The 14,955-nt window shown below is 38.8% G+C and overlaps 1 protein-coding gene across 4 annotated transcripts in view; it reads left to right on the top strand.

Moving 5' to 3' along the window:
* LOC110177087 (uncharacterized) overlaps positions 1-14,955 on the top strand; it is an 89,820-nt gene that overhangs the window by 5,426 nt on the left and 69,439 nt on the right. For all 4 annotated transcript variants that reach the window (XM_020943614.2, XM_086827166.1, XM_086827167.1 and 1 more), the window contains exon 2: positions 13,379-14,949. In XM_020943614.2, the coding sequence (XP_020799273.2) occupies positions 13,783-14,949 (1,167 nt within the window). In that variant the 5' untranslated portion in view covers positions 13,379-13,782. The remainder of the gene's footprint in view (positions 1-13,378; positions 14,950-14,955) is intronic.

The raw sequence follows: 14,955 nt of genomic DNA, 5'->3' as shown, positions 1-14,955 counted from the left end.
AAGGCTCTGAAAGCTCTGGTTAAATATAAAATGGTAAGCAAAGCAGCTGTCTTTAAGTCCAACATTCTTAGGTTAAATTTAAGGTGAAGTCCATAACATCATCTATTCTATTGTAATAGAAGATGTATTTAATATATCTATAATTTAATGTTTAAATTTAATATAAACTTTTACACACAATTCTAATAATTGCAGAAGGAAATTATACTCATAAACTTGCCTTTAAATTATACTAAGAAGATATTTAAAGCGTCCTTATTTCTCCTATTAACTATAATTTCAAAGCTATTTTTAGTAACTTTAGCTATCAGTAACTTAATAACCCCTTTATTAAATTTAAAGTGCACGTTAAACTGTTTATTTTCTAACTTTTAAATGATTTCGTTCTCTGTCACCCGGTTTTTTTTTTTGTTTTTTGCTGCCTGAAATGTGTGGGGCAGCATGACATTGACTAACGTGCAACGTGGCGGCAGGAACTGGCACTCACACTACACAGCACACTACATACGCACGCCCAAACACCCAGAGCCATGCAGGCGAACAATTTGTGGCGGTGAAATTTAACACGAACAATTTAATTTCAATAAAAACAACGCACACAGCCAGAGACCACAGCGAAACAATAAAAAATGTGAGCATTAAGACAAAAGAATTGCTCATACGACACGTGTTTGCAGCTCTCACTGACTGTCTGTCTGTGTTTGTGTGCGTTTTGCACCTGTACTTGTGTGAGTGCGTGTGTGAGTGTGTGAGCAACATGCATAAATGCAATTTAATTTAATTGCTCGAACTTTTTCAACCCAAGGGATTTTGATGTTGATTTGCGCTACATGCGCTAATCTGTGGCACGTAATTCAGGATTAAAATGCCAAATAAACTATTCCATTTCCCCTCCTAACACACACACGCACTAGTACACACACACACACACTTTTTCCCATCAATGCAATTGACTGAAAAGTGTGAACGCGGGCGGGAAGGCGTGGAGAGATGCCTTTGGTGCCAAACGCGTGTTGCAAGGTTGTCTATATATGCAGTCAGTGTGTGTGTATGTGTTTGCCTTTTGTGCTGTGCCATGTGAGTGCTATGCATACGCCCGAGTTGCTTAAATGTCAGTTTATATCTCAAGGATAAGCAGTTTCGCCCCTTGGCTTGGTCTGTTGGGTAACTGATGCTGACTTTTCCTCCCATTTTGGCCTGCAACAAGATGCACATAAATATAAACGTACAAGCAAACATAACACTTGCACACACACACAGAGATACCCATTCTACAATCCTGGCATTCAAACACGATATCCTTATGCGAATCTCACTCTCCCTCTCTGGTTTTCTGCCTGGCTCATGTGTGGTGTTGGCCTTAATAAATGCCACTTTAAGCTAGCGACTGCGAGTGCGAGGCTTAAATTGGATTGCCTTTGGTGCAGGCAGCGCCTTCAATTGACTCGTTTTGGCCAGGTTTTTGGATCAATTTCAATCAATTGCCAGTGACTTGTACTCTTTTAGTCCATTGAAAGCCAGTGTAAGACATGGCTTAATAATGGGCATTAAGGAAAGTAAAATCAAAGGGTTGTGAATTTTGGAACTTAAAAGATTTGGTAGCACAAACATTTGTTGTGTTTGTTTTGAAAGAGTGTGTAAAATTAAGCAATGAATCTTGTTATACCCTTGTAGAGTATTAAAATTTTAGTCAAAAGCTCCAAAGGCAGTAAAGGAGTCATTTCCGACCCCATAAATCATATATATTCCTGATCAGCATCAAAAGCCGAGTCGTTCTAGCTATGTCCTGACAAAACTTAATTTTTTTAAATTTTGAACATTTTATAAGGGTAAAAATTGTCAGAAAAAAATTGACAGAAATGTTAATTTTTTATTATTTTTAGTTGAGTATGCAGATTTATTAACCTAAGAAAAACTAACATAGGGCCGCTTTCCGAATTAAAATTAATGGTTTTTTGGCTAAGTTATGAGATTTTTGAACTTTGATTTGTCGAAAAAATGTTAATATAAAAATATTTATAAATATAGAATATTTGAAGCTTAGTTTTTATCGATTTCCGTTTCGATCTTATAATTTAATTGCCAAAATTGCTTTTTAATTGGAAGTACTTATCTTTATAAATTTATAGCAGACACATGGCGTATACTTAATTTAAGGGTTTTCTCGTTAAGTATACGCCATGAATGCTAAATTTCTCTTTAATCAAAGTCTATTTTTATACCCTTGTGTATTATAATGTGAGTCTGAAGCTTAAAAAGATGTGAAGGAGTCATTTCTGACCCTATAAATCATATATATTCTTGATCAGCATAAAAAGCCGATTCGTTTGAGCTATGTCCGGGAAACAATTTTTTTTCAAAATTTTTGAAAATTTTATAAGGGTTTTAAATTGTCAAAAAAAATTGACAAAAATTTAAATTTTTTATTAATTTTAGTTGGGTGTGCAGATTTATTAATCTAATAAAATCTAACATAGAGCAGTTTTCCGAATTAAAATTAATGCATTTTTGGCTTAGTTATGAGTATTTTAAACTTACATTTGTAAAAATTATTGTCATATAAAAATCAAAATAATTATGGATGAATATAGGTGCTTTAACTTGTTTCCATTTAAAATTGGTTATTCACTAAATTGATTTATATTCATTGCATACCTTCTGTAAAAGTTATAAACTTAATACAAATTATTTCAATATTAAGCAAAAACATTTAAAACTAATTTTCAAAAGACTCAAAACATTTATCAGCATTTTTGGTACTTGGTAATCGCTTTGATTTATTTCTAACCTTCTGCTAAATCTAAAAGCTATATGTTTAGCATAAATATATTATTAAAACAACTATTTAATATTACATTTAATAAAAGCATTGTTTTCAGTCTGACTTTTCTGAGAATCTCCCTTTTTTTCCTTGTCCTTTTCCGTAACTTAGTCAGCTTTGTTATGACCTTTATTACTGCTAAATATTTAATTTACCAAATTGACATGTTTGGTTAGCAGCTAAGAAGCTTGATTGAAATGTGATTGGTAAATAAAAATACATATATTATATATTCCAATGAAATGCAAATGAAATAAATAGAGTACCGTCAACCCATTGTCACCTCCAAACAGACCGATGAAAAAGCCATTTGTGTCAATCAAATATCGAATTATGGCAATTATTGAATCAATAATCTGCCACTTAATAAATACCCAGAATTGAGATGCATAATTTCGCAGTGGCACAAGGACATTTTCCCAGAAATTCACCCAACTACAAAATGGTATTTCAGCACTTGTTCCTGCTGATTTTTGGTGGCCTTACAATTATTTGCAGAAAGGACACCAAAAAATGTTACTTACTCGATGGATGTGTGTGGTTTTTCTGCACAGTCAGCAGGATATCGGTTTGGAGGGGAAGTCCCTGCTTTCATCATTAGCCATCCATTCAGCTATTTAAGCATTTATCCCCGTCTATCCCAAAGCGGGGTCGTAATGAGCGTCCGTGTTGGCAGGAAGACGAGATAAACTTGTTGCTGCGATAAGAAGCTATAAATTTCACCAGCTACTGAGGGAGTATATGTGTATTTGTGTGTACTAATTAATAGCTTAACGGCGGAAGAGCGCCCACAAGAACACACACATACATATCAAATGCCACCCCTAAATGCCAAGCAATTAAATAGTACTAAAAATGCGTGAGAAAGTTTCCATGGCAGATGTTGCCAGCGCCTAATTCTTTCGCTTTTCCGTTCATTTTCCATGGCGGGGCCAAGTCATAGCCGGGGCCATTAAATTTACAAGTGTTTTGGGCATTACCCGCGAGTAAAACATGGCCGAAATGTGCGAGTGGAAAACAACGGGGCAAACTTTTACTGGGACACAGAACAGAAACAGAAAAAGTAGGGGGTTAAAAAGTATGGGTTAAACTCTACTCGAAACATGGGCCAAGGTCCGACCAGTCCGGCGGCCACAGCAACCAATCCCTGGCCAGGCCAATTGTGTAATGCATATTTGATTTGTATTTACGCTCTTTGCGTTCGCAAATCGATTGTCATTTGAGTGCCATACCCTTTTCCTCGTCCTCCGGCCCGTTCTTCCTGTTTTGGTTTGGTAGCGTGAACAAATGTGGCGCCATTACCAACACCAGCAGCAGCAACAGCAGCAGCTACCAAAGCAGCGTCAGCAACAACAAGCCAATTTTAAAACAACAATATAAATATTGCAGCGATGGTTGACTACCCTTTCCTCGAGCCAAAAGTATCTTCACTCTCGTAGAGTCAATAAAAATGATTGCCCCATATATTTCAGTTCATAGAAAGAGTGGCAGGGTTAAATCGAATGTCGTGGGAAAATGTCTGGGATTATATTACAGTTAGTGGCATATTTGCAAATCATTTGCTCTGAACTGATTATGGATTAAAGTGTTTACTTTGCCAGATGGGAAATATTCTATTTGGTATAAGGGAAGTTTATCTTTGGATTAGTTAAATGTGCAAGTTATTGAGGAGACATTTAAGGGGAATTTAACTTTACGGAAGTAAACTAACTTGGGCAATATTATAGTTAAAATTCAATTTGTGTAAAAAGTGAAGCATAAACTTAAAATATCTGGAATATATGTTTAATATTAATGCAAAGGTTAAACCTGAACGTACAAGCGAGCAGTAATTATCTTCTGCTCAACTTGAAGGTAATTCTTTAGCTAATAATGTTAGCATAGGTTTAAACAGCTAATTATGTTTCTAGTACGCTTAACGTGAACTTTAATGGGTCAATTTGGGGTACTTTTAAGAAGCTAATTAGGCTTCAGCTAATCTTAATGCCCATTTTAAGCATTTGTAAAAGACTTTTATTGAATTTATCATGCTATGGTTAAACGTAATGTGTTCCTTAACGTGAAAATAAAACAAACTCTTTGTAGAAGTAAAATACATTATTTTGCAGAGTTGTTAAACCTTAAATAGTTTTAATTACAAGATCGCAAAGCTTTTAAGCTGTTATACCCAAGTAAGGTTTAATTATTTAAAGAAATAAATATAGTTATTTGCCATATTTCATAAACCTCCAAGCTCACAAAGTACTAGGTTCATTTTTCTCCAGTTATATTTTCCCCAATTATAAAATATTATTATTTTTACTATATAAATATTTAACTAATACTGCAACCTAAGCTTCACAAAAACCCCCCAAAGACAACTAGAATCCAATTAGAAAATATATTCAGTAAACTCAATTTACCAAGTTCTCACAAAGAATCAAAGAAAATACCCAATAACACACAGGCCTTAAGGCAAATTTAATCCACTGAACTCGTTAGCCAAAGCCTCTGGGCAGTCACTGGACCCAAACAACCGTAGAGGGCATAGGAAATCGAAGGCATTCATGACTTTCAGTGGAAATTAATGGAATGCGAGTTTCATTATTTTCTACCTTCCGCTCCTCCGTGGCCAACGTTGCTGACCTTTTCCATTCATTCACCGGACAGAGGGTGGTTCTGGGTGGTTCTGGCCTCCCAATTATGTGGCCCTCCATGCGTATACGCAATATTTGCCTTGTGTTTTTTTGCTCCCTTTTAATCTGGTTGTATTTACTGCGTACATCTTGTACGAAGATGACGATGGCGGGTAAATTAAACAGCAAAAATTAACCGGAAAAGTTAAAGGTATATATTTAATTGCTTCGTGTTCAATGTAGACAATGGAATTTTGCTTGAGAGAGACCGGACTTTTGGATTGCCCGTTGGCCATTCATAAAAAATGCCAAACGCACAATACCGAAACCAATCGAACTGAAACCGGATGGAACATAAAAAAAGAAAAAGGAAAAGCATGATGAGGAGGATGAGGTGGTTCGAGGTAGCAAACAAACACCAAATGAAAACAGGCAACGATGTGTAAATATTTAGTTCGATTCGTATGTGTTTATATCAACCTCGATGCCGATGCCGAAAAGAAAAATCTCCATTTGATAGTTTGATTTGTGCGATATCGTGGGCCATAGAGGAGGTGAGATGAGCGATTCCAAAAGGGGGAATCACAGAGCAGTTGATGTGGCCTGATGTATTTTTGAAAGGTCTATAAATACAGGTGGACGCGACGCATCGCCTTCGATAAATAAACACGAAGGCGATGTCCCCAGTGTGAAAACAATTACTCATGCGCCCTGTCAGCCGAGGTTCAAGGTCAGGTTATAGGACAATCCATAGGCAAGAGGGGAAACCCTAGATCCCTGCTGCAGTCCGTCTCCTGGCTCCTGGGGAATTGGTGAACTTGAGCTGCTGCATCAGCTTCTCTGATGAGGATGAGGCGAGGCTTGGTGACTGTGTCCACGGTTGTCACACACGTTTCCTTGTAACCCAGTAACCACTATCGCATATGCATACACACGAGCTCCCCGTGTGTGTGTGTGTGTGTGTGTCATAAAACTGTCAACCTGCATTTCAGACGCTTCACAAAAGAGAAAGTTACACCATGGCATAGGAAGGTTGGATCTGGGCATGAAATAATTACACAGCATTCCTCTCAATTATTTTATTTTCTGCATTTAAATTACTTCATTTGTCTGTGTGGGGAAAAGTATAAAGTAAAGATGTCCCAAAGCTCTGTCTCTATTTCCTTTACTCTGGGCTTAAGTTAACAAAGTGAAAGTGTTCATTATTATTACTAGGAGAGAAAAGGAAGTCATTAAAATCAAAAATATTTGCCACTGTAAATACAAGCACATTTTAAAGGAGAACAAATTTTAGTAGGTCATATAAACAAGCACATTGTTTCGTAGAAAGTTATTACCAAACACTTTTAAGAGTGCAAAACAGAAGGCAAAGTTGTTTATAAACAATATTTTTGGTATGAAAAATGGGAAATTAACGATAATGGGGAATAAGGAAGGATATAATCAAGAGAAATTGATAGCTATTAGTTCGATAAATACGATATATAGCGATTTAAAAGAACCATTTCAGTCGCAAAGTTATCCATATATGTTGACACTGAAAGCTTGTATATTCCACAACCATTTAATAATATAAGCGGATTAATTCTGAGCATCGATTGGTACTTAAATGCTTCGTTGTTAAGCCAGTTGTTTGTTTTAAATATATATTTAAATCTTTGCTAAATTTTCTTCCATTACATCTGCTCTTTAAAATACCAAAACTTAGTTATACGGTTCAAGAACATTTTACCGAATTTAGATAAATGAAGTAACACAATGCAAGTTTTCAAGGCAATCAACGAGATAAAAACTATTATAATAAATAATATTATAATTATAATAAACTGTTGTTTTAACTATTCATGACAAATTAATGATTTTCTGGATGGCAGAGAATTTTGAAGTTTATATTTTTATACCCTTTCAAGGGTATTATAATTTTAGTCAATAGCTTAAAACGATGTGAAGAAGTCATTTCCGACCCTATAAATCATATATATTCTTGATCAGCATCAAAAGCCGAGTCGATTAAGACAAGTCCTGTGGAAAAATAAACTTTCGAATTTTTTCCATTTTCTTTTGCCAAATTTTTATAAATTAAAATTAAAAAAATTGCAAAAAATTTTAATTCTTTTTAAATTAAATTTAAGTATTCAGATTTATTAATCTAATAAAAACTAACATAGAACAGCTTTCCAAATTAGAATTAATGCATTTTTGGCTAAGTTATGAGATTTTTAAACTTTGATTTGTTAAACAAATTGTCATATACAAATTTAAATAATATCGACTAAAAAAATTGTTTATAATTTTAGTCAGGAGCTTGTAACATTGTTAAGGAATCATTTCCGATCCCATATATCATATATATTCTTGATCAGCAAGAAAAGCGGAATCGATTTAGCCAAGTCCGGTAGAAAAATAATTTTTGATATTTTTTTCGATATTTTTTTTTTTGTCAAATTTGTATAATTTAAAAGTAAAAAAATTGCAAAAAATTGTAATACTTTTTAAATTGAATTTAAGTATACAGATTTATTAACCTAATAAAAACTAACATAGAACAGCTTTCCGATTTGAAATTAATGCTTTTTTGGGTAAGTTATGGAGTTTTTACAAATTTGATTTTTTGAAAAAATTGTCATAAAAGTATCGATAAATATTGATTTGAAGAATTTGAAAATTTTAACCTAAGTTATAATGGAATTCCGATTTTACCCTATAATTCAATTTTAAATTGCAAGGATAGATAAGCTTGTGCATTTTGAACTTCGTTTCCTTTCTTGTTTTATGGATGCCACATTCTCAGACATACTTAAGCTTTATTTATAATTAATAGTTTAGATTTATAGTAACTATAAATTCATACAAACTGCCAAGTTTGTGCCACACACCCATGGTGCCTGCCTGGCTATATGGTTTTGCACAGCAATTGCTGTTCAAAATGCTTCTGATGTTGCCATTGCCAGGGCCGTGGACATGCTCGTGGACATGTATGTATGCAGATGTGAAAGTGAATGTGAATGTGACTGTGAATGTGACTGTGACTGTGAATGTGTTGCTGTGAATATACACGTTGGATGCGATGCTGATGCTGATGTCGGACTCTTGGTCCTGGCGACAGACGAACGTTTCTTCACAGACAGTTTTCACTAATTATCTGACACGCTGATGGGCCATGGGCTGCCTGCTTGCCCGTCCAATGCGATGCAGCTGCGACAGCGGTGTGGGGCGCCACTGCAGCTCGTTGCGGCCAAGGACTCATTTGAATGTGTGTTGTTCTTGTAGTCTCTCACACACACACACACACACACATGGATGTACCAACCAACTTTACGTACACATCTCAGAACTCTAATTTCAAAGGTCGTGCCAGTGGAGAAGGAGAAAAAAAAACAGCAAAAGTGGAAAATGGAAAATGGGCAGGGGGACGAACGCTGTTCTCCGGTTTATTTTCCTCATTTTTTTTCTCGGTTTGTTGGACTTCTCTCGTTTCGGTGTCATTTGTTTTAAGCCATGTGCATGTTTTATTTGCCAAGCAGCTTGTTTTTTTCTCCTCTTTTTCGTGTGTGTGTGCATGTGCCTGTGTTTGCTTGTGTTTTGTTATGTTTGGGCTGCATCGGTTCTTAAACAAAAAAATAAAATGTGCGAAGGACAACAGCACAGAAAAGGGGCGTCAATAATTGAACACGCCTCCGTCGAGAGTCCGTGGGTAGCCAGGCATCAGCAGAAAATTCCAGTATTCAGGATTCCATGCGGTATTTTCCAACGAAAGTTGATTAAATTTAAGTATTCGCCTGCAATTCAGGCCATTTGCATTTGCTATTCCATTCTTGATTTGAACTGTGGGGGTAATTGTACTGTGAAATTATTAACAATTATATATTTATGCTGGTTTTTGGGAGGAACATCCGCTTTGTGTGCCGGCCAACATGGCGTATACGCAATATGTATGCCTCTGGATTATCACGTATACGCCACGTACTACACGTATGAAATCTAGATTTATTTTTGTCATTTCCCATGGCGAAATTTAATTTGATTTATTGGTAGTAAATGTCAGCATTAAACAAAAATTAATACGTGAAATGGTAAGCCACTAAATTTCAGTGTTAGTCTTTTATTTCAAAGGGAAATGTTTGCCAAGTTGCTTGTTGAGTTAATGTTTATTTTTGGTTTTAAAAAGCAATAAATAATTATAGAATAAAATGTAGGTTGTTTCAGAAAGAATATATGTATCTGGGATGCTCCAGAAATCACAAGACCATTTAAAATGGTATCAAAAAGAGGATGCATCATTGTTGTTACCTTTTAAGGGTTTTTATAAGTTATTTATTAAAACTTCCATAAATAAATGAGTTCTAAATCATAAAAAAGAACTGGTGAAAAGTAACAAACTAAAAGTTTGACCTGCAGCACACAACAAACTAACAAATTTGAATACTTAATAAACCACCAAAAAAATCCCATTAAATTAATAAACTTAGTTGCAAACTCTAAAAAACCATTTGAGGAAACAAAAGCAGAGAAAACTTTTCCCTGTCAGACATTTTTCGAGTGCCGCCATTAAAATAAACCCATTCAACGCCAGGCGATGTATGTCACCAATTAAGCATTTGTTCGGCTTGTCATTGACACCGGGAGGAAGTGCAGAGAGGCTGCAGCCATGAAAGTTTTGCGAAAAACTATACCAAACTATGCCAGCACAAACTACTAAATACAATGGCATAAATGTAATGGAGAAAAAACTGTCAACTACTTGGCTAAAAAGTTTGGCAAGGCAAACACACACGGACAAACACTCTTGGCCGAGAGATCCTCGTCGTAGTGAGCTGTAGGGCCAGCAACAAGCTAACAACAGATTGGCTTAAACACTTTTCCAGCTAACATTTTCAGCAGCTGCGCAGAGAGAGAGAGAGAGAAATTAGGGCTGTCTCTCAGTTTTTCCTGGACATTTTTCTCTGCTGCTGCACAACTGTTGAGCATACGCGACGGCAACGTCGACGTTGGCTCCTGAATTTTCCTCTGCAAACGTCGACGTTGGCCAACAACAGATGTTGCCGCTGTTAGCCACGTTATTTACTTTTGCGGCAGTGGCAGCAACAGTTATAATTTTTGCCTGGCTTCGTTTTATGTCCTCGAATGATTTATTTTTGGACCATTCCTTCTTTGCCATGGCAGCCTTTGGCCATGGTTGTAAGGCATGTGGTCTTTGTTTGAATTTATGCGTGTGTACGAGTGTGTGTTATGTGTGTGTGTGTGCTGTGTGAGTTTGAGTGTGTGCCTACCTTTTTCTCCACCGTTTTTCATTTGCCTAGATTGTTTGCACGCTTGGCTGGTTGGATATTGTGCTTTTGGACCAAAGATAAGACGCTTAGGCTGTGTGCACTCACAAAAAATTGTTATTGTTGTGTCATTGTTCGGGGGGGTTTCTTTTTTTTTTTTTTTTTGAGGATTGGATTCATTGAAATTGTTCGTTGGTCAGCAAATGGCTTAAAGGCAATTTTTTTTAGGGAATGTCTTGAAAAGATTGAATTGAAGTTGAATTGGGTAGAATCTATTTAGGGATTTAGTTCAAGTTTATTTAAGATTGTTTAGTTAAGTTTGTGAGCATTACAAAGGCATTTAGAGGTTTGATTGATTGATTCTTTGGATTCTTAGAGCTCTCATTATATCTCTTAGTTCAGCTCTCGTTTTATGGTATTAATGCAGACAAATATGATGAAATATCACAACTATATTTTGTGCATAATAAAAACAAACAAATGAGAATCACTATGGGACGCTTTTTTTTGTGATTACTAAGGCCTTAACTATGAGTTGTAGTGAAGGCAATCTTATAAATGAGAAACTTTCTAATCACTGATAATCACTAAGAAAGGTACCTCTTATACCGAGAATCACTAAAACCGACCTTTTCGGTGTTTACTTAACTGCTAACCATGAGAATCGCAGAGGAGGGCGTTCTAGTAAAGCAACTCTAATAATTACTGAGAAACTTTCTATATTTAAAAATCACTAAAAAAGGTGCCGTACCTCTTCTACTGAGAATCACTAAAAACTGCCTTTTATGTATTTACTTAAGTGCTAACAATGAGAATCGCAGAGGAGGGCGATGTAGAAAAGCCAATCTTATAACTGAGAAACTATCTAATCACTGAGAATCACGAAGAAAGGCGAATACCTCTTATACTGAGAATCACTAAAATGGGCTATTTTATGTTTACTTAAGTGCTAACAATGAGAATCGCAGAGGAAGGCGCTGTAGTGGCGGTAGCTCTTATAAGTGAGAATCGCTAAGATAAGCTATTTATCTTTACCAATTTTATAATAATGAGATCCGTGGCTCCATATTTTACCTCATATTCTCTGAGTGAGCGCATGTGTGCGTCTGGGCCAAGTATTTTATCCAGTTAACTGAAAATTTATGCAAACTGGCGGCTTCAACTTTTTCTATTACCCAGCCGTATCGTTTAATTAGCGATTGCCACACGTTTTCCGAAGGACCATTGGCGCAACACTGCCACATCGTACAGTGCAAGGACTTTGAATTCAAATTCAGGGCGTGCGCTCCGCCCATTTCATGTCCTGCATTGTTGTGTGTATTATTTTCTTCTGTTTTGCATTTAATCATTTTTCTAGATGGCGGTGCCGCTGCCGTTGATGGCACCCATTGTGGCGACCCTTTGTGCGCCATTTGCATCCCAGCTGGCATGGGCATACACGAACATGCCACTGCCACAGCCATAGTCATAGCCACGACGATTGCGATTTCAGCAGCGACAAGCAGCGACTATGTATATGCATTGCGGAAATGAAAACAATATCCATTTCCATTGTAGGTTTTTTGTTTTTTTTTTTTTTTGTTATTACATACATACGGAATGAAGGGCCGCAAAAAGCGCAATGGAGGCGGTGGCCATAGGGGAGTCCTGTCGGTGGCATTTTCCCATGGGCCTCGGGTCTCGTGTATGTGTATATATATTTACATACTTTCATATCCCACACACTGCATAGCACACACATATCTGCTCTCAGGATGCCGAAGAGTTTGGCTTTAACTGTTACTCGCACTCCCAGTTACCTGTCATAGCTTCATGTTACCAATTCACTCTGTTCCCTGGCTCAGTGTTGGCCACTTAGCTTTGTTTTTATTATACTTTGAGTTAGGTTAAAGCTTTAAATATACATATTTAAGATGAACTATTGTTTTAATAACTAGTTTAACAGTTTATTAGTGTGTATCATTGAATTTTATATAATCAAATAAAAAATATATGTTATTCATATATATTTATAATGTAATTATTACTAACATATCTTTCATATATTAAAGTCCTTACACTAGCCATATATTGGTTTATTTGATCGACTTTTTCACTTTAAATATCTTAAAGCTAACCTTAATTCCTGCTATTGTATAAAGTTTATTTTTATTTCATTCCACATACACATTTACTGGTCTGGCAAACCGCATAAATACAAATAAACTTGGAATTAAAATGAATCTTTCATAGACCGACTCTATTTTCCATTTCGCAACCCCTCCTTCACCCCCCATCTTGCCCCATTAAGTTGGCCAGAAAAAGGCCAACCAAAAGTGGGTCATCACTGACCACTCGACATTGACTGGCGCTTGGATGCCGTGTCTGTAGTGTGTGTTTGTGTGTGTGTGTGTGTGAGAGAGAGGTCCTGTGCGGGTGGATGTGTGCGTGCAACAAGTTGAAATCTGCTACACTCATGCATAATGGAGGCAGACGCGAGAATGTGAATCCGAATCCGAGCCAGAAAAGTGAGCAAAACTATTGGCAAAGCTCTCCCCCCTTTTGGTGCTCTGGGAACTCTGCCTTTTGTGTGTCCTTGAGGGGCATGTGGGGGTGGATTGGGAGATTGGGCGATGATTGTCTATTGAATCGAATTGGAGTGCCAGTCTAATGTTTTGTCCTTGTTGTTGTTTCAGGTGCAGGTGCAAGAGCAAAAGCAGGTGCTGATGCAGCAGGTGTAGAAAGTGGTGCTGCTGCCATCGCCTTTAAGCGCCACTTGATGCCATCGTGACACACAAAAGGGAATCCATTGAAAAGGCAATTGACGAGAAAACGGAGGAGGTAACTAGCTGGTGGCAGCGATGACAGTGACACGTCCGCAAGCTTCGCCACCCAGATGACGGGGAGGCAGCAGCAGCATCTCCAACACAATCCCGAGGACAAGACACAACCGATCAACGTCTCAACGCGTCGAGGAGAATGCAAATAGGCGCTAAAGACAGCAGCCAGAGCAGCAGCAACAACCGCCTCCAGCCACCAGGATCCGAGCCTGCTCCCGAGCTCCCGGAGCTAAGTGTAGCCACTGTATATCGGGGTCAACATGGCGGATGCGGACGATAGCAAGAGTGGCAGTGGCAGCGGCGGCAGTGGGAGTGCGAGTGGAAGTGCAAGTGGTCGTGGCAGTGGCGCCGAATCCCTGCAGCTGCTGACCAAACTGGACAAGGCTGTATCCACCAATGATGTCCTGCTGGATCTGCAGGGGGCCCTCACCTATGAGGCTGTCTTTAGCACTCTGGTGGAGCACAAGATGCAGGCCCTTAAGCGGGATTATGAGGAGCACAAGAAGGCCAAGAGGCGGAAGCGTAAGTCAATTGGTCGCATCTTTCTGCCAAGGAAGCTATTTGGTGGCGGTGGAGGAAGTGGGAGTCGTCGTTCCAGCAGAGAGGATACTCCGCCACCGCCAGCGGAAGAAGCTCAGCCGGGGCAATCATTATCATCATCATCACCACCACCAGTTGCTACTAGTAGCAGCAAGGCCAAGACAAAAGCCAAGAGTCGGCAAGATGATATCGAGGAGGCTTCCGGCTCTGTGGCCTGCTTGCAGCGTACCCAAGCCCGACGGCCGGAGAACTTGGAAGACAGTCTGGCCAGCACGTTGAGCAATTCCTCGGGTGCTCAGAGACAGCCTCGGCATAGTCACAGCCTGCTGGTTCGTGCCCAGACCCATACACCGGCCCATCAGGTGGATTTGGAGGCGGATCGACGGTCACGCAGCAGCAGCAGCTCGGAGGGTGAGGCCGAGGTCCGTTCGAGGACCCAGCTTCCCGGCAAACATTCCACAACGATCAACGGCGAGTCGGAACTACTGCCCCCGATCTCCGGACACGACAATACCTTGACGACTGCCACAGCAACTGCCACACTTACCGCCAATGCCGCCGGTGTAAGCGGTGTCCTGCACAGCTCCACGCTGGCGGATGATAGCCTCACAGCCTCGCTGCACGGCAGCCTCGAGAGCCTCTCCTACAGCAGTTCCCGCTGCACCGTCAGTTTCGGTGGTGCGGAAGTGATGCCCGCATCGGGCATGGGACCACCAGGAGGAGGACCAGGTGGAGGCGTAACCGGCGTGGAGGCGGAGGCCAGGGAGCGGGCGCGTCTGGCCAAGCGGTTGAGGATCCTGGAGGCCAAGTCGATTAGCGCCCAGTGCAGCCCCATTTTTCCCAGGCATGTGGTGCGCTCATTTCCACTGCAGGCGCCACAACAAGCGGTGAGT

This window comes from Drosophila serrata, unplaced genomic scaffold (assembly GCF_035046125.1).
Source record: "Drosophila serrata isolate PLE 108 unplaced genomic scaffold, ASM3504612v1 contig_165, whole genome shotgun sequence".
Taxonomy (NCBI): domain Eukaryota; kingdom Metazoa; phylum Arthropoda; class Insecta; order Diptera; family Drosophilidae; genus Drosophila; species Drosophila serrata.
Note: the sequence above shows the minus strand (reverse complement) of the source record. Positions and strands in the feature narration are given on the sequence as shown.